The 26,178-nt window shown below is 46.7% G+C and overlaps 1 protein-coding gene across 1 annotated transcript in view; it reads right to left on the reverse strand.

Annotated features, from left to right (window-relative positions):
• LOC138488098 (eosinophil peroxidase-like) overlaps nt 1–26,178 on the reverse strand; it is a 151,747-nt gene that overhangs the window by 12,911 nt on the left and 112,658 nt on the right. Inside the window, exons 8-11 of the mRNA XM_069614853.1 lie at nt 22,066–22,381; nt 20,732–20,892; nt 18,905–19,163; nt 13,089–13,259 (exon numbers count right to left, since the gene is read on the reverse strand). Coding sequence (XP_069470954.1) covers nt 13,089–13,259; nt 18,905–19,163; nt 20,732–20,892; nt 22,066–22,381 — 907 coding nt within the window. The remainder of the gene's footprint in view (nt 1–13,088; nt 13,260–18,904; nt 19,164–20,731; nt 20,893–22,065; nt 22,382–26,178) is intronic.

Here is a 26,178-nt window from a genome sequence, read left to right on the forward strand (position 1 = left end):
CTGAGGAGTCCCAGAAGCATTCACAGTCGGGTAAACCAAAACCTTCCTCTCCTAAGACCCATAAATCTAGTGGGGATAAGTCATCTTTGGGTGGGAATAAGAGCAGTGGTCCACCTGCTGCAAAGCAGGCTCCCAGTGGTTCCAGTACCGTACCCCGCACTCCTGGCCCTTGTTGGGTCTGTGGGGCTCTGGATCACAAAAGGGGTGACTCCAAGTGTAAAGGTAAGGCACTTGGAGTACAGGCCGTCAGCCTGACCTACCCTTACCCCGTGTCTGAGGTGGAGGCCACTGTCCTCCCCTCCTCTACCGGGATCACCTTTGGTGCTCCGGTAGAGATTTACTTAGTGTCCCTTGGGGCCTGGGACCAGTATGCAGAAGTACTGGCGACTATCCCACAGAACACCCATAGGTTTTTGAGAAGTGTCCTCTTGAATGGCCAGCCTTCTACTGGTTTGAGAGACACTGGGGCAAGCATGACAGTGGTGGACAGGACCCTGCTCAAGCTAGAGGACTATGTAGGTGCTCCTCTGCAAACCACCAGGTTAGCTGGTGGGCCTCCCAAATTATCACCTGTAGCCTTAGTCACACTCATGATTGGAGACAAGACAGCAAAGCTTCCTGTCCTGGTTCAGGACAATGTCCCTGCTAACATTCTGTTAGGAAATGATCTGGTAGAGTTGGGGTTGATCTCGGATGGTCTTCCCATGACTGCTGCTGCAGTCACTAGGTCACAGGTGACACCGGGTCTGGCTGTGGGTCAGGTACCCGAGCCAAAGGCGAGGCCTAAGGCAAGAAGAAGGAAGATCAAGAAGGCCACCTCTGTGGAGGGAACACCTTCTCTTCCTGCTGTTCCGACAGCACCCATTGGGATCCATGCTCCGGACGGGCTGGGTCCAGTGGAAAACCCAAACTCAACTCCTGTGGGAGAAGAGACAGAAGACTCTCCTGTGGGAGAGGTTCTCAACCCGGAGGATCATCCCGACCTTCAATGCTTGTTAGCTGAAGGGGGACCCTCCCGGGCAGACTTCTGTAAGGGACAGAGAGAGTGCCACTCTCTCGAGGGACTGAGGAAACAGGCCCTGTCCCAGGCACAAGGAGAAGTGCCTAGGACATTCCGGATTTATTGGGAGGGTGAGCTCCTTGTTAGTGAGCCCACTAAGCCTGAACCTGGTGCCCTCAAGAGGTTGGTGGTACCCCAGGTTTACAGGCCCTTCCTACTGCAGTTGGCGCATGAGGTGCCCTTGGCTGGTCATCTTGGGACCAAGAAGACTAAGCAGAGGCTCTCTGCCCATTTCTACTGGCCACGGATGGGAGTAGAGGTGGAGTCCCACTGCAGGACCTGCCCAACTTGTCAGTTGTCTGGCAAGACTGGAGGCAGTGTCATTGCCCCACTGCAGCCATTGCCAGTGGTTGGCACACCGTTTGAGAGGGTGGGCATCGACATTGTCGGTACCCTTGACCCTCCCACTTCAGGTGGACATCGGTTCATCCTGGTCTTGGTAGATCATGCCACCAGGTACCCTGAGGCAATACCCCTTCGGACTGTTACTGCCAAGGTGGTTGCCAGGGCTCTCCTGGGCATTTTCACCCGTGTTGGATTCCCCAAAGAGGTTGTCTCTGACCGAGGATCCAACTTCATGTCTAGTTACATGAAAACCATGTGGAAAGAGTGCGGGGTAACCTACAAGTTCTCCACCTCTTACCACCCCCAGACCAATGGTCTGGTTGAGAGATTTAATAAAACTCTCAAGGGCATGCTAGGGGCTTTGGAAGAACCCCTAAGGAGGAAATGGGATCTCCTCCTGCCATGCCTGCTGTTTGCTTACAGAGAGGTACCTCAAGAGGGTGTTGGTTTCAGCCCCTTTGAGTTACTCTTTGGACATCCCGTGAGGGGGCCCCTCGCCTTGATCAGAGAAGGCTTGGAAGCCACCCCTCCAGGTCCCGCCAAGCAAGTGGGGGACTATGTGTTAGGCCTCAGACGGAGGATGACGCAGATGATGGGTAAGGCAACAGCAAATCTCAAGGCCAGCCAGGAATTGAATAAGTACTGGCATGACCTTAAAGCCTCGCAAGTGGATTGGACTCCGGGACAGGAAATCCTTGTGATGGAGCCTACCAAGCCTAGAGCTCTGGCAGACAAGTGGACTGGACCCTTCAGGATCATCTCCAAGATGGGCGAAGTCAATTATCTGGTTGACATGGGAGCCTCTGGGGTAGCCCCTCAGATATTCCATGTCAACAGGCTCAAGCCTTTCCACCGGCGAGCAGAAGTCTCATGTCTCTTGCTAGCTTCAGGGCAAGAAGAGGATGAGAGTGAGCCCCTTCCTGATTTGCTGCATAGCAACCCTCCGGATGGCTCAGTGGAGGGAGTACATCTCTCTCCGGATTTGACAACAGAGCAACAGAGGGCCTGCAGGGCTTTACTCCAACAGTATGCCTCTCTGTTTTCACTGACGCCAGGCCTTACACCGTGGTGTAGGCATGAAATTGACACTGGTGACAGTGTGCCTGTCAAAAGCAGGTGCTACCGTATGTCAGATACCGTCAAGAACCACATCCAGGCTGAGGTCCCCAAGATGTTGGATCTGGGTGTTACTGTCCCTGGTCCAGTCCAGTGGTCCTTGTCCCCAAGGCAAGTTCCCAGGCGGGTACCAAGGATTGGAGGTTCTGTGTGGACTACCGAGGAGTCAATGCCGTCACCAAAACTGACGCGCACCCATTGCCCAGGGCTGATGAGCTCGTGGACACCATAGGTGCTGCCAAATTTGTGAGCACCTTTGACCTTACCTCAGGCTATTGGCAAATAGCTCTGACGGACCATGCCAAGGAAAAGACGGCCTTCTCAACACCTGAGGGACTCTACCAGTTTAGGGTCATGCCTTTTGGGTTGAAGAAAGCCCCTGCCACCTTCCAGAAATTGGTCAACCATGCGCTCAGTGGGCTGGAAGCCTTTTGTGTGGCTTACTTAGACGACATTGCCGTCTACAGTTCCACCTCGGAAGAGCATTTGACACATCTGGATAAGGTGTTGCAGGCCTTGAAAAGGGCTAACCTCACTATCAAGGCCACCAAGTGCCAGATAGCTCAGGGGAAAGTTACCTATCTTGGTCATGAGGTAGGAGGGGGTCAAATCCAACCTCTCTCCAGTAAAGTACAGGATGTACAGAACTGGGAGACTCCCACTACTCAAACCCAGGTGAGAGCCTTTTTGGGCCTCACTGGGTACTATCGCAATTTCATGGCAGACTATGGAACCATAGCTGCACCCCTGACAGCTCTAACTTCACCTAAACAGCCTAGGAAGGTTAATTGGACCGAAGACTGTCAGAGGGCCTTTGATGGCTTGAAGGAAAGTCTGTGTAGGGCACCTGTGTTGTGTGCGCCTGACTACAGCCGACCCTTTATCGTCCAGACAGATGCCTGCGACACCGGAATTGGAGCTGTCTTGTCCCAGTTAGATGACAAAGGGAGAGAACATCCTATCATATTCATCAGTAGACAACTCAAGGGTAGAGAACATAGGTGGGCTACTGTTGAAAAGGAGTGTTTTAGCATAGTTTGGAGCCTTAGGCGTTTTAGGCCCTACCTTACGGGGTCTACCTTCAAGGTCCAAACAGATCATAAGCCCCTGAAGTGGCTTATGCAAATGAAGGGTGAGAATCCGAAATTGCTCAGGTGGTCCATTAGCCTGCAAGGGCTAGACTTCACCATAGAGCACAGACCAGGGAAGAGTCACGATAATGCAGATGGCCTTTCCAGAAGGTATGTTGACTGTCTGGATGAGGGTGTCTATCCCGTGGGAGATTAGACACCCTCCACCTCAGTCTGGGGGGGCGACTGTGATGCTGGAAATGCATCTGAGGGACAGGGCCTCTGAATCATTGTCCTTTACTGCTTTTTATCGTGTGTTCTGTCATGTTTTCTGCCCAGGAGTCCATGTGGGACTCCTGGCAGTGCAGCTCTCTCTTTTGGTTTGGTGAACAGACCCATGGGATACCCTTATGGCACCCTTGGGTAGGGGTACAACCCTGTGCCCCTAGTGTATGTTTTTGGGCACCTGTGGGTGGCCCACAGAGAAGGGTATGGGCTTGTGGCAGCTCCATGCTGAATTTGACAGGTGCTCTGCGTGTCCTCCATTTTGGGATACCCAGGCCCTGCCATTGGGATCAGTTGATTCCTGATAGGAAACAAGATGGCCCCTGTGGCCTCTTGCTTTCTATTGCCTGTTACCTTGTTTTCCCAAAGTCCTGGGAAGCCCTTCCCCCTGACTGGCTGTTGGGTGGAAGTTCCATATATGGTGTTGTTGTGAAGGCCCAGCTAGACTGACTGGAGCCTTCCCAGTGACTGTATGTTGTGGGTACCTCCTGTGGGTGGGACCTGGGTGAATGGAGTGTGTGACCAATATACACTCCTTGTTGTGGTTGTCTGGTTTCTGGCATGAGAGACAAAGACTGAGACAGCCCTGCCCGAAACTGGCCTGAATGCAGTGTGTAGTGTTGAATGGCTGGGTACTTGTCCCAATCCACATTCCTTGTTGTGAGTGTCTGAAAGGGAGGAGTGTGGCCTGAATGCACTGTGTGCCTGATTGGCTGACTGACTGCATGAATGCCCTTCTGTATGATTGGCTGCTGAGTGTGTGCCAGCAGTGTGGATGAGAGACAGAATAGTATATCTGGGGACCTCTCACCACTGGTAAAAAGGTTCAGGAACGTTCAGAAGCGTTCTGGAGCTGAGTCTCCACTCTAAGAGTAACTGGAACTGCTGATCCTCGACGTCCAGCTGGAAGAAGAAGACTTGCTGTTGCATTTGCTTCGACCGATCCGAAGGCTGCCGAAATTGTTGAAGACTGACCCGAGGGAGGACCTGGTAAGGCGCCCTCTTCCCGTGCTCCGAGGGACCATCGAGCACTGCTCCATCTTCGCCGAAGCGCCCTGGAAGACAGACCCTCGAAAGGCTGCCGACCCGAGATGGGACGGCCGAGGAGATTGAAGTGAAGCACCCGGACATCGACGCCGTCGAAGTCCATTGCCGTCGACCAGGGTTCGCAGGTTTGTGTAACCGCTGGAGGCCCGTCGAAGTTGTGTTGCCCAGCCGTGGGAACCACTTGACGCCGTGCCGCCGACGACCGGAGCCGTCCGCTCCTTTGCCTAAGAACATTCGAATCGAAGGACTCCCTAGTCCGCACCGTCGACCGCTTTATCCTGCCGGAGAAAGTCGAGGACGACCAACGCGCCGAGGAGAAACCTGCCGGTGGGTTTCCCCCCACCCAAAGACCACAAAGACTCGAACGACTCGACGCCCTTGCTGGGCCTCCGTCTCCACAATCTTTGCGGTCCAGAACTATTGTCACCGAGGTGCCCCGCACGCCTCTGCCTTGCAGGACGCTGACGCTCCGACGCCGACGAGCACCGCTCGGACGAAGCTGCCACCTCATCGACGCCGTTCTACCCTGTTTGTCGACGGACGTTCGACGCCCCGTGTCTCCCGCTTGAAAGGGAAGGCATTCAAGAAGGGCCGTCGATTCCCTGTCGCCGAACACCGGGTTCCTCGACGTTTCTCGACGCCTCTCGACGATCCGTGACTCCCGCTTGAAAGGGGGTCGCTCAAGAAGGATCTGTCGACGCCTCTTCGAAGAACTCGACTCCACCAGGTACATTGGGGGGGTAAAAACATTATAGGAGGGAATAAGACTTGCAGAACAATATATGGACTGGGCTTGTGCTATATCTTTATTTTACAGGTTGCCCAGGTGGGGGGATCTCCACACAGAACTGTGCCTAGTGGTAGGGGCCAGTATTCTGCCTATTGCTCAACCATCTTATTTTCTCTCCTCTCTCTATTGCTGGTTTCACTCTATTGATCTGTGTGACATTGTTACAGTATTGTTGATGCACTTTAATAAGATCTAGTACAAAGGGTGGTACCACTTTAGAATTGTATATATTTGCCATTGTTGATTTTCCGGAGTACAAAGTGAGTTATTGTGATAAGTGTACATAACCTTGACTATTGATTATATAAAGACTGTGTTCTAACCAATACAGTGTGTGGACATTCCTCTGTGGGGGCTTGGGGACTACACTGTACTTAAGAACCAGCCCGCATCACCTCCTGAGAAGCTAGGCCTTGATTGCTCGACCATTGCTACAGTATTAGAGAATCTTGGCTGGGGTCCTCTGTGCCTCTCCTCTACCATATAGAGAGCAGAAGTACAGACACCCCCCAGCGGTCGTTCTTTTCTCTACAGGTGGGAAGTGGTGAGTATAGGAGGTGTTTGAATGACAGAGATGAGGCTTTCTCGGGCGCACAGTAATACCCGCTCACTTTCACTCTCTCTGCTCCCTTCTCTCATAGAGATGCACTGGTGCCATTAGAACGCCTGGTGCTGGGCCCTGGACGGGAGCATGCCCAAGTCCATCTGACAAATTCCACGTTGGGGCACTGAGCCAGCGCTGGGAATGCTGAGCGCCGGGAGGCTAAGAACTCTCCTAGGGGAGCAAAACGTGCAGAAGGAGAATCTGAGTGAAAGTCGGTTACCTGACACCTGTAGCAGGGAAGCCTCCACAGAGACTGAAATTAGTACCAGGATTGAGGAGGCCCAAATGTCCACAGGCATCCAATCCTGTCTCTCCAATGCTTTAAAAAGGGCCGAACAGACACGTGACAGGCATCCATTACAAAAATAGACATGTGAGTAGGCAAGTAGGAAGACAAAGTGAGAGCACTCAACAGACCTTCTTGGAGCTTCTTATGAAGCTCGGCTGCTCGGCCTAGAGAGGCGGACTTAACAATGAAAATGGACGATATTGAAAACAGAGAGCGGTGTCACAATCTCAGGATTTTCAGGGCACCGGAGAAGGACAGGGAGACACAACACGATGTGGAGAGAAAGGATAACAAAATAAACAACATGCTCTTTAAAGGAGAAGGTGGAAAACATATTTTACTTGACAGGGCACACAGAGCCAGGGCCAAGCAAAAATACCTAGATCTATGGTGGCAACAGGCCACTATGATCAGGAGAAAACAGATTCCAATAAAGATGTGGACAGTTGAGAATATTAAATACAAGGAAGCTTAAATACGTATTTTCCAAGACCTGTTGCAGTCCACGCTGAACAAAAGGAGAGAATGCAAACCCTTGGCTATGTGACTAAATGCACACAACATGAGACATGGATGAGTTATCCGTCTCATTAATGGTTGGATTTACGAAGAAGGAATATAAATTTGCCATTGTAGATGAGATGGATTGAGCTCAAAGATCTGATGGAGAGGTGTCCCTGGCCATCACAGGGGATCAGTTCTTTTTCTGCGCCAGGATAGAAGAAAAATGAAATGGCTGCCTCAAAAAAAATTAGGAAGATGAATAATCCATCAACATGAATGGGCTAGGAGAAGATTTATTCCGGTCCAATTAAACTGCTGGCTCATCCCATTTCTAAAATGGCAGACGATTTTGATGAGGGTGGAGGGGGATTTTTTCTTATGACATGTATTTTTATATGGAACGGCAGGGAGATTTATCTTCTGGCATGACAGGGGTACCAGTGTGGTGGATTGTGCCTGCTCGGGGACAACAACAAAAAGATCCCTTGGCACTTACGCCTCTGGCAGCTCTGTTGGCTGTTTCCCCCATCCAACCCACACAGGGCAGGGGCATGAGTCACCTCAATGATAACTTCTGAAGGATGACTTTCTCGGCTGGTTCATCAAGGACACAACCTTGTGACCTGCAGTTTGCACACATATCACTGCAGCAGGGGCATCAGCCAACTAAGGTACCTTAGAAATTACATTCAAATTATCTATTCTCTAGGTTTACCTACTTGATTATAGGTGAACAAAATAAAAAAATAAGGGTTGCTAAATGGGAAATGTAACTCTGGAAGGGAAAAGGAGTAAAATCAAAATATAATGCAATGTAATGTAACTGGGTTTTGCATAACACCACTTCTGCCAATTGGGTGTCTCTTGTTGCTAGAAAACTGGTGGGTGCAACTTTTTGAATTAGTCATAACTACTATAATTACTTGTGGACAACCGTTAATACCATCACCGTCTAGGAGATTACAGAAAGGGACCAGCCATATCCAAATCAGTCTTGATACTGTCACTAAGGAGCAATCCAACCAACTAAGCAAGGTCCCAACAGGGGCAAAGCAACCCCAGGATTGTTTTATCCTTTTGGTCTAGCAGGCGTGAAGGACTGCTCACATTAGAACAGGGCCCAGAACAGATTTGGATACATTGGTATGGAAGACAGCACAGAGCAATACCTACCATACCGTTGATCTTTACAAAGCCTTCCATCCATCACTTTTCGGTTGAGGTTTGTCTCTCCAAGTGAGACAGTGCATACTTGGATATCCTTCCGTTAATTTCAACACCTAGGGAATCAAGCTGAACCTTCATTATCAGATCCAATAAGGCTGAAACATAGGGTTGCTTGTGTTCCAGTACAAGTAGTTCTGACTGGACTGCTTCCTTGGTGAAATATAAATGACTGTCGCATTACCTTGGTGGCAAAACAAAAACTGGTTTGCAAATGGCTGGTCCTTTTCTGTAACTGCACAAGACAGATTAAAATAATAATGGTATGGGAGGTTGCTGCTAGTTAGGATTTATTTAAAATCAGCCATGCATCACTTTTTGATTTGATTGAAAGCAGTGCAATTTAAATACAAAGCCTAGCCAATATGCCCTGCCAAAGGCATCTGCCCATGCTGTCACTTTCTGTGATGTCGATCTCCCGGATGTCACTTCCAATGAAAGCACCTAGATCAAAGGTACCACCATAAAGTCCCTCCCATGGCTAGTAAATTTAGAAGCCCACGCCCCTTGTTCATTGTATGCGTTGTGTTACGATTCACTGGATGTCGTCCATTCTTCCAGAGGGGCAGCCCTTTTCCATGAGGCCAGGGAAGTGAGGCTGCTACCTCATAGTCCCCCTGGGGGTGCTTTAATGCAGGAGGATCTCATGGGAAGGGACTCCACTTTGGGGATAAGGCTTACCATCTAGGGTACAGACCATATAACATTGTCATCCCCCCACGTACTCTAGTCCCTTTTTCCTCTGCTAACCTCTTTTTAGATAGTAGACTCCTGTACTGTTATCAGGCAGAAGACCTCAATATACTTGAAAATATTGTGATGATGAAGAGCACAGGAAGAGTATGAATATCGCATGTCACCAAAGTACTGGTACTAGGTGGCCCCATGCAGGTATGAAAAGTGAGGCAACAAAACTAATGAAGTACTTATACAGTCAGCCAGGTGAAAGTCGGATGCATCATATCAAAACTGACAATGGACAAAGCAAGTCATTGCCTCCAACCGGAATAGGCAGCAGCTGTGGAAACTCTCAGGTGTGGTAGTTTCAAAGCTGCTTTGGGGACCAGAGGAGAACGAGCACAGAGGGTGCCACAGACCCACAGCAGCAGTTTTCAACAGGTCCTGCAGGAGCAGTTCCGACGCCAGAACGAATGCAGGAAGGAAGTTGAGCTGCACAGAAGGGTACTGCGTTGCCATTGCAGATGTGGTGAGAGACCTGGTGAAGCCGAACTGCACAGAAGGAAGCTGCGCTGCTGCCTCAGATGCAGAGATGAGCCTGAAGAAGGAAAGATGCAGTCCTAATGTCTCTGGAAGCCCCAGTGACATACCGAAATCCCTGTAAAGGCAAAGGGGGGTACGGGAGACCTGGAGGGGACATGGGGTTAGACGTGAAGCGTGGGCTAGTGACATTTCCTCGACCCAATAGTGGGGAAACACCTATTGGCCCATGTGTGTGTCAAACCTGCATAAGAGCTCCTCTTTCTCCTGTCAATAGATGGAAGAGCCCCACTGGCCACCAGAAAAGGGTCAAGGACCCCTACCAAAGAAGAAGAGAAACCATTGTCAGAGACACTTAAGCAGAGAGTGATATGAGTAATTTTCTTCGTGGTGGTACTTGGCAGGGTAGTGGACCAGGTATGCCAATCCAAAGAAGAAGAGACACCAGGGTCGAGGACCCAAACCAAGAGAAAGATACAAGTCATCTTCCTCGTGGAAAGGCTTGGCAGGTTAGAGAACCAAGTCTGTCAAGTCGAGGAAGAAGAAGAACCTGGGTCTGGAACGCTGACCTCAGTCGAAACTCTGTTTTAAAAGCACAAGAAAGGATCATAAAGACTCTCGGGGAAGGGAGTCATTCCTCCTGTATCTGGTATAACTGGCAAGTATCAGGAGGAAGGAGTCATCCCCCTTATACCACGTGGTGGTAGCAAAAGCAAGCTTTCAGCCAGGGGCAGAGAGTCATTCCCCCTGGCCTATGGACTATAATTTCTGATGCAAAGTGCTAGGAGAAAAAACAGTCATAGAGTCAGGGAACGTGAGGTATTCACTCCTGATGTGCAAGCTATTTGAGCATTGAAGTATGGTTTTGGTGGACATTTTAACCATAGGAAGGGAGCATTCTCCCTGGTGAAAACTACTGGAACTTTGTTTTGTTTGAGAACATTTGCAACTTCAACTTCAACTTCAAAGTGAAGTGTGAGCCCGGTCCATGGAGAAGGGAGCCATTCTCCTGGGCAGCAAACACTGGCTTCTCATCTAGTTTAGTTATAAGTGTGAGGGACAGAGGTAGAGATTTTGACACAGCGCTCTTAAGTTGAACGGACATTCTGACATCCCTTTTAGGTTTTAGTTGAGGCAGGGAAACCCCTCATACAGATAGGGATAGACAGGATTTTCTTTTTCTTTCTTTGATAATAGAAGTCTTTTGCCACAGACATGCCACCTTTGTGTCAGTCTCCTTCTTCTTCACCCTTACAGTGGGCATTTGCTCGGGCCTCCTCTTGTTCCTTTTCTGAGTGGGCACTTGCTCGGGCCACCCTAAACATCTCTCCAAATGCCCTGTATAAGTTGAAGTCCTCGTGCATTGCAGTCATTTCTGGGACTTCACCTCAGGAACATGCAAGGTGCAGAAAAGCCCAGAGAGAGTAAAGCAGTCTGTAGGCGTTGGATGGCAGAAAACTTCAGGTGACATAAGGCAAAGCAGAGATTGAAAGAGTGAGATAGATCCAATAAAGCTGTGGGGGAACATATGTTCTTTAATTCAATCAGGAAACCCCTATTCGTGTGAAAACAATGCCTACTACAAGGGTAGTAATACAATGTAAACAAAAAAGGCAATAGTCTTGCACTGGTTCCTTATTCGAACAGTATGCCACACAATACTTCACAAAATAGTATAATTAAACATTTTGAGAAGTGTCCAAACATCTAAAATTCATATGTAAAACAGGACATCCTATAATATAAAACATCAAAATGTTCCACTGATGGCGAGTACTGCTGTCTAGAACCAACATCAATATCAGAAGTACACCTGAACTATACGTCTTAATTTTTGCAAACCTGATCCTAGTTCAGTTTATTACCCCACATGTTTCTGTCCTTTCCAATAACTATCGGACATTCTTCAAGGGTGGTAACATATGATTTTGTATCTCCTACTACCAGGTCACTAATAATAGGAAACCAATGTTGTGAAGAAAATCTTCAATAGTTCTTATCCAGTTTCCTGGACACATGTTGATCACAATTTCTCGATTGGGACTACCTCAGACCGGAACTTCTTTCTGTGAAGTTGTTTGCAAGACATTTCAGCTGCCAACAAAGGGGGCTGCCATGTAACGTAAAGGAGGTGGAATAGTACTTTAGGAAGTTAAGAGTCCAAGGTTATGAGACGACATACACTGATAGGCATCTAAGAAAAGAGAGCTTTTAGGTGTAGGAAGGGTAGTGCTGCTCTTTTCACTTCTGAGCCTAAAGACATGGGCACGTGGGGGATCATTGCTAGTCCTTAGTGAAGATTTGTTGGGTGTGAAAGTGCAGGCCTTAGTGTGGCAGCCCAGCAAACTTCATTATCAAAAGGAAACCTTTGCATTCTCATGGGGAGGTGACATAACCTTGCTTGAGGTTATGGATTAAGGTAGGGGTGTGCAAGTTTTGGCTCTCTAGATGTCTTGGACACAAACTGCTATCATCCCTATCCAGTTTAGCCAATGGTAAAGGATAATGGAAGTTGTAGACCAAAACATCTATAGAGCTGCTGGTTTCAGACTCCTGGATTGGGGAGTTCCAGTGATGAGGGCACAAGAGTAAGAAAGATGAGAAATGTGAGGGCTCAGGGCAGACTGTGTGGGAAAGGCTCAGACAGATTTAGCAGGAATTTAAAAAAGAGACTGCATAGAGAGCTAAGCGGTGTGCAGATGGTGGGGAGGGTGTGGAACCACCGGGGAGGTAAGAGAGAGTGTGAATGAAGAACTTACACATTGTGTCGAGTGGGACAGGTGTCAGGTGTCATTCCATGTGGTTGTAAATACTGCTGATGTTGGCGCTGGTCTTAGGTCGTTAGAAAGAAGATGCCAGTTTCACTATCTCCCAGGTGGCCTACATGCAGAAGTAGGCATGATCAGGTGAGGTTCCTGCTTCCCTACCTATCCCCACCTTCCACCTTTCTTTTGGGTGGGTGGGGCTGAGTTTAAACAGAGAGGTCATCAAAAAGTGGAAAAGTTCAGTGTTGCAGCGCCATACCGTTATGCCAATGACGGGTGTATTCAGTATATTAGAAGGGCCACAATGATTTGTTTGATGTCGTTTTGACAAATAATTTAAAAACAAGATGTGAACTGAAATTTCCCCAAGGATTTCACATGTCAAATGGTAAATGTGCTTGCATTATATTGAAAGATTTTGAAACCTAATTTAACAATGATACAGAAAGCAATTTTTCAGGTCAAGAGTATGCATATACCAATAGCATCTAGAAATGCCTTTCAAGAACAGCGTGAACGCGGTAAGCTATGTGTATACCCATTTATCGTAACCTGGGAGGCTGTTGCTCTCTCCATACTTTGGTCCCTTCCCCAGGAGGTTGAGGTTCTCTCTTATGGCTGCATGCCAGGATGCTCTGTTCTTCTCCCTGCTGCCTTACTTAGAGGCCATGTTCTCTCACCCTCTACTCTTACATGGACGGCCACAGTTCCCTGCACAGTCCATAATTCCTTACTTGGGTATACGTGGGTATTCACCCATTAGATTCTTACCAGGAAGACCATGATCTCGGCCCCGCTGCATGTGGATGGCGGCTAAATCTAGGTCAACCCTCTTAAACGGTTTGAAAACTCGTTCTCTTAACTCGTCCACCATGGTCTGGTTCTGTCTGTTCATCTTTGCACCATTTGCCATGAGGCCGCGGAGAAGAGGATCGATGCCTCCTGTAAAGCATAATCAAAAATATTATTATCAAAACTCTGAACATCTTGAGATTATACAAAACCACGATGCAGCACTAATCATGTACAGGGTCATACAGGGGTGGAATAGCAAGGAGAGTAAATGGTAAAAATTGCCCCCGCCGCCCCCAAGCTGGCTAGGGATGCTGACCTATGGGCCGGAGCTCCAAAATGTAAAATAAATAATAAAAAAAGACTAAATCCTTCAGAATCTAGCTTGCCACAAAGGAACTGGATCCTGCAAAGCCAACTCATATTTTCTGTGAATTGTGATGTCATCAATGTTGTAGATGTGCCTGGGTGCCTCCACCGTGAGAGGGAGAGTTGTCTAGGCTGGACCGACATGTTCATACCGCCCAGTGGCAATGAATGCATTAAAATAACAGATTATATGTCCCTGGTGGTAATGTTGGCACAACTGCGTCCCATACACCACTGTAAGTTACAATCCACAGCAGCTTATCATGACTGCTACTTGCCATGGAAGTAAGGGTCCATACATATTAGAGTTTGTCGTTGTTTTGATTCAGTACAAATGCTTCCCCTATGTTCTGGTGAATTTCTTGATCACCAGTGTATTCATACAAAAAAAGGTTAGTAGCAGCCTGAATAGCACCCATGGACGGTACTTATATAGTGGTTATAGAAATGGCTGTTAGACTGTTTGTTTGTGGTACTCACTATTGGACACAGTTGAAAAACACATAGAAAAATGTAATATTCAGGTATTAATTATTAGAAGACTACAAACTGAGGGGGTTATTCAGAGTTGGGCAAACTTTTTAATATCACTGATGAAAGTTACCAGCTCCAACCCTGGTACTTCTGGAAATCCGCCCCACAAAAAGTTTACAAATAGCAGAGATGATATTTCTGGAATACCTCCAGTGCTATTCCAACAATAGCACCTCTGATGGCGGTAATGTAAAAATGTCTTATTTTTAAAACTTTTTTTCCTTCCCATTTTCAGCATCATTGTGAAGGGAGAAAATGATTATGTACAGTAATGGCTCATACCACTACTGTTTATTTTCTTTATGCCCAAAAGGGTCAAATCTGGCCCTTGTATGCATTATATAAGTAAGGTGGTGAGAGGAGGCAATTAAAGATGCCCACCTTTTTACCCCCTTACCATGGCCCTTTGTATAACCTTATGTCACTCTATTGAAGGAAAGCTCTGTTGTTTCCGTTATGTACAGTAAAAAGAAATATTTAAAAAAATATGGGGCCAGTTTGGATTTTTGCCCTCCACCATCAAGGTGGAGGTAAAATAGCTGGATTTTCTGCAAAAAGTACTTCTGTCGGTATTTCCAAGAGTACCACCGATAGTATTCGATCAAACACTGAATTGGATGGATGGCGAAATCCATGGTATTTTCAAAATACTGCTGATTTTACTCTTACCACCGAACTCTGAATGACTCCCTAAGTCTGTGATCGTTTTTCATTGTCTTTTCATTGTCTTGATCCGAACACTCTTCTCTTATGTGACCAACAACAGACACAAATGCAAGTCACCACCAGATTCAGATGTATGGACACCAAGTCACATGAACACAGATACATCCTTCCGCCTATACTTTACACTGTCACAAATACACTCAAACACATTAACCCAGTCACAGAAACTGTAATACGCTCACACACACACACGCCACCTTATTTGAAGACACCAATATAATAGGTCGCTCTTGCTCCCTCACCATCACCAGGTCCAAGGTGTATTCCCCTTGCAGTCCTCACTCTGCTTCTGTGAGTTCAAATATGCAGCCAACTTTCCAAGAAAGTCCAACTTGGAAGCACAAAAAAGCTGTGCCCCGTCGCTGTCTTCCACTCTGAATTATCCATGTGCAGACCCCATAGCCACAATTATCAGCAACACCCCGATCATGGCTTCTTGCCATGTCTGGCAGAGGCATCCGATTGGCAAATCAAGGTGGTCTATTGTCTAGCTGTACACCAGGGCAATGGAAGGTGGGTAGGGGCAAGGAATAGGATTGGTGGGATGGGCAATTGAAGGTTGTGAGGGGCAAGGAAATGGTGATTGAGCAATGTTGGAAATGCAAGGAGGTGCGTGCAAGCTAAGGGAAGGGGATTGAATTAATAGTTAAAGAATGGAGCAAAAGGGTAACCGAGTTAATTGTAAAAAGGGGGGCAAGGTAAGGACAGTGGACGATGATGGGTAAGGAAAATTGGGTAAATGAGACGGCTGTACACATCTGGAATCGTAGGTCAGCATGTTGACCGGTGCTGAAATCTATGTCTGACCTGCATATCACTGCACCCGATTGTGGGACTGGCTTGCCCCCTATCTTTTTTCTTACTAAGGGATGCATACTTGCTTTATTAACATATGTTTCAACAACTACATTGCTTATATTTGTCAGGTTACTTCGTCATGTGACTTGGTGCTTTGAAAGCACACGCTTGTATAGACTATGATTATAATTATTGTACCTTTTCATTATAATTATAATCTTAGTCTGTTTCTCGGATGTATTTGCATCAGGATAGAGATAATTCATATGCTTCCCCTTGGAGATATATTGGTGCTTCGAAAACCAGGTTTATTGAACAGTAGTCTATCCTTGAATAACAACTTTGCAGAAAGCATTTGTTTTGATTCTAATATTGAAGATGGAATGGGAGAAGATGAAGTCTTCCCTGCTTTCTGAATCAGAAACTGTGTAACCAGGAAGACAGGGCCTAAATCCCCACCTTCCACACTTCACACATTACGTGATCTTGAGCAAATCACTTTTCATCACTATGCCTTATTTTCCTTAGCTATCTGTAGAGAAAACCTCACTCATATGGTTTTATACACTATAGCATTATTCTATAAAGAATTTTAATAATGTATCTTAAACATTCTAGTGAGGGGGCAGGCTGCCAAGTGAGGGTCTTATGTTGTGGGGCGGGGGTACACTGGGGGCATGTATGGGGTTTGTGTTGTGGGCTGAGGAGGCAGGAAGTCAGTTATGGGACTTTAGCCATACCAGCGCTTGTTTCACTCTGAGAGCAAACCCGGGCCCCCTGGTTCAGCAATGGATATGCACTACCAAGGAATTCTCTAGTGTCCCCACCTCTTTACATTGTTCTAAAGTAAAGATTAGTTGGGTGGGGGGCGGTGTAGCCTGCTGTCAAATTACAAACTGTAAAATATTGAAAATTGGGCAAAAATCACAGCTTTCCCATTTGACTAATTATATTATCCTGTTGAAATAATTTTACCATGTTTGGTAAGTGGGAGAATTTCCAGGGGTCCAAGTCTCTAAGAAACCACAAACATAATGGAAAAATATGTTGCATAAAAGAAAAGTAATGTCAATACTGTCTACTATACATACTTAAGAATGTGTGGGAGGGGTAGAGGTTGGTTTTGAGTGTACTTGTTCTGGATGTTGGGGCTACTGCCGTGTGGGCTTGGGCGATGCACCATGGGCCAGAAAAATAAATGTACCCCCCACAGGCTAAATGTTGCCAGTCATACCCTGGGGCCATGTAAGGCTACGTCCTGAGAATGCGTGATCAAAGAGCAAGCTTGCTATTCAGATACGCCAAAGTAGAACATTCATTAGAAGACTGTCTAAAAGCTTAAACCACATTGGAAGTTGTGTTCTTATTGGTTGAAAACAAAAATAGAGTGACTGTGACCTTTACGACAGCCCTCATGAACCAGGAGTTTGAGGGTTCTGAGTTATTGTTGGAGAGAGATTATGTGTTTTTTAATTAGACGACTTTGTGCATTGCCCTTATTAGTTGGTTTTGAGTTCCTGCTTTGAAGAATCAGAATGATCAGTTATCCCAATGACATACTGGTGATGGCCCCAGACACAGCCCTACTGATCGTGTAGGCCTGGACGGTTTCATGATCAGTTAAGAAAAATCGGTTCTAGATCCAGCACAATTTTGTATTTCCATCAAGACGAGCCTCGATAGTGTAAGCCTCCTTAAGACTTTTGCAGGGAGCAAAAAACACATTGTGAAGGAGTTAAGGGGTCTACTCTCATTACAAAGGATTGCTTTGAGAAAGTTGTTTACAGTAATAGGCCCTTTGTTGAGTTGGGGGGCGTGATTTCTCAAGGTCCACTTCCCTTTGCCTTCGGTCATCGATAATGGATTGGGAAGGGCAATGAAGGAGGGGACACATAAAACGACCTCATCAACTTGAACCCAGGGGTAAATTCTATGTTGTCTTTATTGCATGTAGGTCTAGAATGTTCGATGGATTTTCAGGCACACAGCTCACATGATTTTAGAAGCAGACGCCAGTCGGTTCTATTATTTTCCATAGTTTCTAGTTCTTTATCCTGCAACCATTATGTGACAGTCTCATCAGCAGTCACAAGAGGAAAAACATTACAATGTTGACTCCTTATGTAGATGATGCCTACTGGGATCCTGCAGGTTCTTTTGTAAATGCCATTTTGTACATGGAGCTCTATTCATATTGGATAAGTGGAACAAAAGCCATTCGCTCTGTTGCTTATTGTGTGACTAGCAAGAGCTGTAAAATGAGTTTGCTCTGATTTTTGTCCTGGTGAAGGCTACGTTAAGAGCAAATCTGTTTCACCATTACCTATTACTCAAGTGTTAAAACAGGCGTGAAATAGATTTCCAGATTTTTGGCACCGGAAATGCCTTTCAAAAATTGCCTTTCCACTCTGCTGCGTGAATGCGGTAAGCCTTGTGTATAAACATGTATCATTACCCGAGAGGGAAGGAGGGATGACAGCAACGCCGGGTAAGGCGACCTCTCGGGTAGCTCCGAACCTGGGCTTAGATCGGTAGATTCAGCACAAGTTTGAAGCAACCTGATTGGCTGCTGCACCCGCTGAGAGTGCTAATCTATGTTCTTTCTCCAGAATGGTGTTGTTATACATGCAGAATGTTATTGGTTAAGTTCAAGAAAGCAGGACCTTAGTGAGGTGAGGCAGTTGGAATGAGCAGACAGGGAGAGGAAGATCACACTGCAGTTGCCCCTGGAGTTGTAAAAGATCCTTCTGTCAAGCTCGCATAGATCTTTCATTTATAATACACCACTACCAGCCCATTAGCACAGCTCAAGGTCTCCACTGACGACTCTCAATAGTAACATGCTCAAATTCTACCTCCCAACACACACATGCCATACCAGCTAAGCCACTCACAAATTGCAATTGAACACCCCTTCAAACAGATATCAAACATCAGAACCCCACACCTCTCCAAACAAATTAAATGGCACATTCCTGACCAATCCATCTGTGCAGGACAAGCAGATGAAGACTCCCCTCTGGACACAGATACCTCAATTCATCTGGACATAAAACAGTTTGAAACAGATCCATATTAGTATGTAGGTACTTCCAAACTACACAAATCTACCACGCACTGTCTCTTATTTCCCAATAACCAAACCCAGCGTCCTTCTCGATCAGAGTGCCAAGAGACCATGCGAAGGACAGCGGGGCACAGTATGAAACCACATAACATAAACACCATAACCCGTCTTTCTCTTAGTCCAAGGATGAAGTACATTTTCAGTTTGAACTTTTCATGCACTTCCTGCCTTATTACTAACCCTGTTTGTAGAGCGGTTGATGGGCACAGTAAAGGAATTTTGGATGGGATACACTCTTTACCTTCCCTCACGATTCTCCAGCTGTTGAAGAAAGTCAAGTTGAGGGGCACCTCGGCTGGGGCCTCCGTCAGCGGTCGGTACCCATCCCGCAGGCGGAAGATGGTGGGCTGGATGGAGGTATGAGCATAACGGAAAGCAAGGGAGAAAACGTTAGCCACTCGTGGATCCGCTGATATGTTGTATCCCCGGTAGCGTGGAATAATCCTAGCAGATGCCTCGGGGCCCAGCAGAAGTGGGATGTAATCTTTGTAGGTGATTTTCTGAAAGAAAACAGATTATATTTTGCGGTCAGTCTCTAATGATGTTGCTGATCACTGAGGCTTCTGATTTGGAGCGGGCGTTAATTATGCTGATCCTGTGTGGAATGTGATTTATGCATCAGGTTGCTGAATCTGGCTGGGAGATACTGTACATTAACCTGAGATATTGTTGACACTTTCTGAGTATATGTGAGCTGTGAAGGGACCTCTCAGAATGCTGATAATATCTGGGGCTATGTCATCTAAGCTGTACAGTGAGCTGCTATGAGGGTATATTGTCTGGGAATATGTGAACTGTGCGGGGTCCTGCCATGATATCAATACTGTGTGGGGATATGTGAGCTGTGCACAGAGCTGCAAGGATGCTGATACTGTCTGGCAACGTGAGATGTGCGCACAGAGCTGTGGGGTTGGGGGGCTGTGGTGGGACCTGCCAAATTGCTGATTCTGGCTAAGAACCCATGGGCTGTGAAGGGACCTATCAGGATGCTGATAGTATAAGTGGATGTGTGATTTGTTGATGTACCTGCCATGATGCAGATACTTCTGGGTATATATGAGCTGCTAAGGCACAGCTCATGGCACGGATACTGTCTGGTAATATGTAAGCAGGTCAGGCCTCTGTAAGGATGCTGATACTGTTTAGGATAGGTGGGCTGGACAGGGACCTGCCTATGCTGCTACCATCTAGGGTTTTTGGGAGCTGTGAATGGACCTCTCAGGATGCTAATACTGTCAGGGCATATGTGAAATATAGACGCGCCTGTCATGACGCCAGTACTCTCTGCCAGTCATACAATGCTGAAGCCGTAATCCATATCTTGTGTGATGCTATATGGGGTGGGAACGACTCCAGGGTCTCAAGTTTGCTTAGGAATTCAAAGAAATGCATCAACTTCCACCTTAGAACTCTCCAAACTATATTGTTAATCACCAATATATTTCAGATAATATAATATAATTCAAAGTACTATCAAATTCATCGCTGCCCCCATCTTTCAAACACAAGACTTGAAGGTGATTCCCGCAGTCTCTGGGAGGATTTGCTGTGTATGCTGGTTTGCTGACAAGGAGACTGGGGCGCGCCAGCTAGGTCACTCGTTCCCAATAGTTGGTCAGTGTGTGTTTGCCCTGAGATCAGCTGAGCTTTAATGTTATTCTTCTTAATGCTTGGTGAGCTGCAAAGTAACAGTTAAAAGTATTCACCCAAATGCACCAAATTGCACAATTATCAAAAAGATACCCCTGTGGGGAGAACCCGTTGCCTCGAAACCTTTGTATGTGAGCGGGTTTAAATGAAAAATCACTCGAGTACTCAGTCGTAATAACTAACTCAAGAGTTTTCCCCCACAGTGGTGTACATTTTATACTTTGTGTGAGCTCATAGCGAGTTGGTTCATTTATTTGGTTTTACAGTGCAAAATCAATAGCACTTTATTTATTTGCATTTTTAAAGCGTTCACACAGCCCGGGGACATTGAGGCGCTGTTACAGGAATATGTCTCTTAATTGCGTATTTATAACGCGCACTTTAAATTATGGAGCATGCATATGAGCTGCCCAAATACCTGTAAAAGGCCCCCAATAATTTTTCGGGCTTCCTGGTAGATCCTTTCGCCGGTCCATCGAGGATTTAAGCGGTTCAACTGCCTCGCCACACGGTTGTGCTCCCGCATGACGATTGTATGGAAGACGGTGAGGCCGGGCTGCTCACTGGTCCTCGGGTCCCCTGGACATAAAGAACATAATGACACAAGCTTAAAGGTCCCCAAAATTAAGAGCAGCCCCATTCAGGTAAAGGTGTTCCTTTTAACTCGGACTACAGGGAATCTAGACTGGCCTGAGCAGCTTTAAAACAAATAAATACATAAAAACACCTGAACTGTACTGAGAATAGAGCGTTTATGGCAGCTTACAGAATTCCTTTAACTCCAGGTTCAATTTCGAGATGAGTAGTTATGCCAGTGTGTACACCATACACACTATGTACGGAAGATGCCCATGCGTAGTGGCTCCTTAATTGAATTCATAATCCATGCCTTCAAATCCATCCATGGACTCCCCGCACTTTAAGCACTTTACGATGCAACTACCTCTCTCATCTAACCCTTCAAACCCTGAGGTCTCTAGATCTCCTCATCCTCTATGTTCCTGCGCTCTATGTGCTGACCCCTTTTGCTACTTTGCACGATTGCCCCTCACCACAGGCTCTCCATAACCCCGCTATCAAGTCTTATCCCCCTATATCAGGCTCCAAATATGCCAATAGAAGGCAACTCCTCCCTCATCATCCCCCTTTCCTGTAAATAGGTGTATGTACTACGATCTAAATCCTGATATCTAGATACTTCCCAGTTATCTGTGCTTCTTAAACTTGTCCTTCCATTGATCACCATCTTGTTGTCTCATTCACTCCATTAACCAGTTGGTGACTGCATCGGAGACCTGCTTCAATTGTACTATTGTACGGCACCCAACACTGGGACTGTGCAGTCAGCCATATACACACATTCATGTTGAAACGTCCTTTGAGAACCATGTAAACTTAAAAAGAACAAATACAATCACTCCATGATGGCGCAGAACATTGGGCTGATCTAACAGGCTCTAGATGGGGGAGGAGAGGGCCGGACCTGTTGCAGGGTGGGGGGGAAGAGTTGCAGCATGCAGCCGTTGTTAGGTGAAGGACAGTGGCTAGGGGTGAATGCATTGTTGGTGTCTATGAAGAATAGTACCAACTGCGAATCGTACAACCATTTTGCGAAGAGTCAATCCTGCACTTGACACCAGTCCTAAAATTGGTAGAAAGGTCTTTAAGAAAATCTCGACATCTATTTCAGACTTACCACATGAACCTGAATGAAACAAAAAATCATGCTCACCTACAAGGTAGACCACTCACCGCTCAGGAAACATGGTATCCCAGAAGATCTGTTGGTGAGGACGCAGACGTCCACCTCCATATTATCAAAGGGCAGTAATTCTCTACCGTTATCAGTAAACCGCTCATTAATGGCCAACAGGCCCAACTGGTTGGTCAAGTTCCGGAGCCTGGTTGCCAAAGGCATGTCACTGCCATATACCTGGCTGGCGTCGATGAATGAGGTTGGAATATTTATCTGTTCGCGGATGGTCGAGCCCTCACTGCATGCCGGTGCAGAGCGGAACATAGGAATGCAGTCACTTCGGTTTGTGATCCTTACCTCATTGGATGGAATCTGCAGGATTAAAATCCAGAAAAGCTTCATAAAAATGCGCAGGTATTATTCAAAATGTGGCTTGTGCACATATTCCTTAATGCATAAGGCAAAGTGGCGTGAGCAGGTTGAAATATATTTTGGGTGAAAATGTTGCACCCGTATGCTGCACCCGTCTGCTGGAATTCGAGATGTGGTGGATCCTTGGATGCGTGTTTTCATGTGTAGCCAACAAGGCTTGTGGATGTGTTTTGGAGGCAGAGAAAGATTGCACTTCTATGCATGAATTATTGGAGGTGGAGACATAGGGCACCAGTATGGGTAAGTGAAGTTGGCGGTAGCAAGGGGTTGTATGGTTTGTGCCTTTAAGGTATGGGTCCTGCAGCTTCATGGATATCACTTGTGTGGTAGTGAAAGGTTAAGCTGATGGTTCTTTTGGTGGGTTACTGGAAGTGGTGAAGTAGGTCATCTGTATAGGTAAGTGAAGTTGGAGGTAGCGAGTGGTTGTATAGTTTTTGCCTTTAACGAGGAGAACAGGCAGCTTAATGGATATCATTTGGGAGGTAGTGAACATTTAAGCTAATGGCACCATTGGTGGGTTACTGGAGGTGGATGTGTATCTGTATCAGGGAAGTGAAGCTAGTGATATGGTTGGGATTTGATAGATACGGTGTGATCAGTCTGTCCGTGTTGTACTTCTAGGTGGAATCCATGTTGATTCTATAAAATCTAAAATGTGTGCTGTTCTAAATTCATCATATCTAAACATGCTCTGCGTTATACGGCAGTAGGGAGAAGCGGTCGGCCCTTTATGGACTGAAGGTGTGCGAGCCTTACTGCATGGATCGATAAGGTGTTGAATGGGTGGATCTGGAGGCATCCTGAAGGAGATGGAGGTAGTGATAGGGTTGTTCTTAGACTAAGCTGCTGCTGGAAGAAGTGCTGAGGGACTCCACATGGAAGTGAAGAACAAGGTCCCGTGGGGCTTGTGTGGCTAGTGAATTCAAGCAGGCGGTAATCTAGGAGCTCCTGCTATGAGATTTGGAATTATTTATACACTATGATGGCAATTCTATTGCTGGGTTCCTTTGGTAGAGGTGTAAAGGGATCCTATGTGAAGGAGAAGGCAGGGGCCCTGTGGAGGGGTTTGGGGTGCATGGAATGCATAATAAAGGTGGTGGGCAGGAAGGTCCTTCTCAGAGTTTTAGGGGGGAGTGTATCATGAGGGTGGTTCTATTGGTGTGTTTCTGGGGAGAGATGTAGAGTGATCTTATGTGAAGGTGAAGGCAGGGGTCCTGTGGGAGGCACATAGCTAGTGTAATAAAGGTGGTGGCAGAGGCATTGCTGGGGGGGGCTTAGGGAGCTATAGCCCCGGGTCTTTTGGTGGTAGCCCCAGATAGAGCTCAGGGGCTACAACCAAAAGGCTGGCTAGCCCTGAGTCCCGACAGTCCCGACATTAGCATAGCCCCAGATCTTTTCCAGGCCTAGCAGCACCCCTGGGTGGTGGGCAGGAAGGTCCTTCGCTGAGTTTTAGGGGGAGTGGTGTTAAACCATGAGGGTGGTTCCATTGGTGTGCTTTTGGGTGGAGATGTAGAAATGATCCTATGTGAAGGTGAAGGCACAGATCCTGTGGCAGTTGTATGACTAGAGTATTATAAGTGAAGCTCTGGAAGCTCAGGTATTTGCTACTAAAGGCAGAGAGAGGGAAGATCTTGCAACATTTTAATATGTGTCTGAAGACTTAAGCCTGGAAACTGCATGATTGGTGTTTTGAAGGTGGAGAGTTGCAGGCATGGGGACACGCTTTTGAAGTGAAGCCAGCATGATTTATATATCTTTAGACTATTGTTGCTAGGGATTTGGTTGGTCTGTTATGGACTGTTTAAGATGAACGTATCCATACCTCTTGGATGGAGTGAGCGGCAGGCGAGTGCTAGAATAGTAGTGCTAGAATAGTTGTTTGTTTATTGGAAGCGAATATCTGTTTACTTACACTTAGGCATTAGTGCCTGGAGCACCAGGGTGTAGTCAATGTTAGGAGCCTGAAGGCCAAGTTTGTGCCTGAGCAAGGATACATAAACAGGGCTAAGTCTCAAAACATCCAGTATTCCCTAGGGTAGGGTCCTGCCTACCATGCCCATGATCTCTCACCATAACTATTCTGGCTAGGGCAGAATGGAGTTATAGTCCCAAACATCTAGAAAGCCAAATATTGTAGACCACTGGCCTAGGGCTTCTGTGCAATAAATCTATTATAACCCCTCGAATGGGCCAGCTACTATTGGAAGTGCATGATTTGGGTAATTTAAAGTTAGAAAGGGAACAAACCACCACTTCAACATAGCTGCCAATCAAGGAACGATCTGCGAATTTGCAGAGTGAGTTGTTCTCTATGTTCAACTGCCGGAGGGGCGGCAAGGTTAGTGTCATGGAGGAAGTACAATGGGGTGCCAGGGTCGGCTTTTCAGACTGCAGCAGCAGCCGCGATGAGACGGCCATTGGTGAGAGGGGAGCGGAGACAGCAGTGGGTGTGAGGGTAGGCAGCGGCAGCACCCAGCGCGGCAGGCGGAATCCTGAGAGCCATCAGGATCCTTGGCCACAGCAGACATTAATGCCCGGAGGCGGCTTCCTGATTGGCTGCCAGGATGCTAGCATTCCACTGGGGAGGATGATCAAAATTATTAAGGTGCAGATCTGGAAGAAATGCATAACGTGAAGGTTTGCACACTCGTTCTCCTTCGATAAGACTGAAATGTAAGATCTGATAGCCCTGTCTAATAGTTTGTCTATGTTGCACATAGTTTTTCATGTGTACACAATTCTCCAATGGATTGTTCAAGTTCCATGCAAACAAGTTTGAAAATCAAGTGCCCAAAAACAAGGATTGGGGTTGTTTGACTGAATTTATTTGCCCGTGGTCGATTTGACTAAACATTTTTTGCGTTGTTTTGACCACATAAATATGCAGGGGAGACTCCCCGCAGCCCGCTCCAAAGCCCTATATTATTTATTAACCCAATCCCACCCCCCCGAAATATTTGCAGTAAAAATTCCTTCCCTAAATTCGGTCAAATCGGCCACGATCAAAACAGCCACGGTCAACTTGGGTAATACCCAAAAACAATGAACCATACATTGAAAATAGTGACATTTGAACAACAATTAGAAGTACAAATGAAATGCGATGAGAAAGGCTGATTTAAAAATGAGAGTTCAGTCAGCATTAGATTGGAGAAGGAGATCTGCACTGCAGGCAGGCGCATCCAGGGTGGATAGCGGGCACAAAGCAGTTTGGCTTTTCTCTGTCGTTGGGACCTGAACAAGCAATGCCTTCAGCGTTTGAGTTGCCAAACCATTGGGGCACAGAGTAGGGTAACATGTCTCATTAATGAAAGTGCTTAATTGTATAGTTGTGTATGGCTTGGAAGAGGGACAGAGTCAGGCTCTTTCAACTTTTTCAGTTGAAATGGGCTATGGGGTTCTGGGCGGTCCCCAATCAGATGCCTTAAATTGGCAGTCTTATTTCACAGAAACATACTCATTTAATTTGGGCATTGAATGTGTGCAAAACACATGTTACTGGCTGCCTTTGCTGCCCCCCTCAGGCCTGTCACCTCCCTCTTGCAGTATTCAGCAACATTCTTATCACCTCCTTGCCTTTTTTCTCCAATTTCCCCTGACATTAGCACCAGACTGTGAAAGAGCGACTAATGCGTTTTCAGCAGGAAATGTAGTTTGTCAGCCCCCTGTGGGCTGCCTGCTACGTGAATTCTGCAACTATTACCCACCTCACTGCATTCTTCTGAGTTCATTATGAT

Source organism: Ambystoma mexicanum, chromosome 9 (genome assembly GCF_040938575.1).
Source record: "Ambystoma mexicanum isolate Mex_15411 chromosome 9, UKY_AmexF1_1, whole genome shotgun sequence".
Taxonomy (NCBI): domain Eukaryota; kingdom Metazoa; phylum Chordata; class Amphibia; order Caudata; family Ambystomatidae; genus Ambystoma; species Ambystoma mexicanum.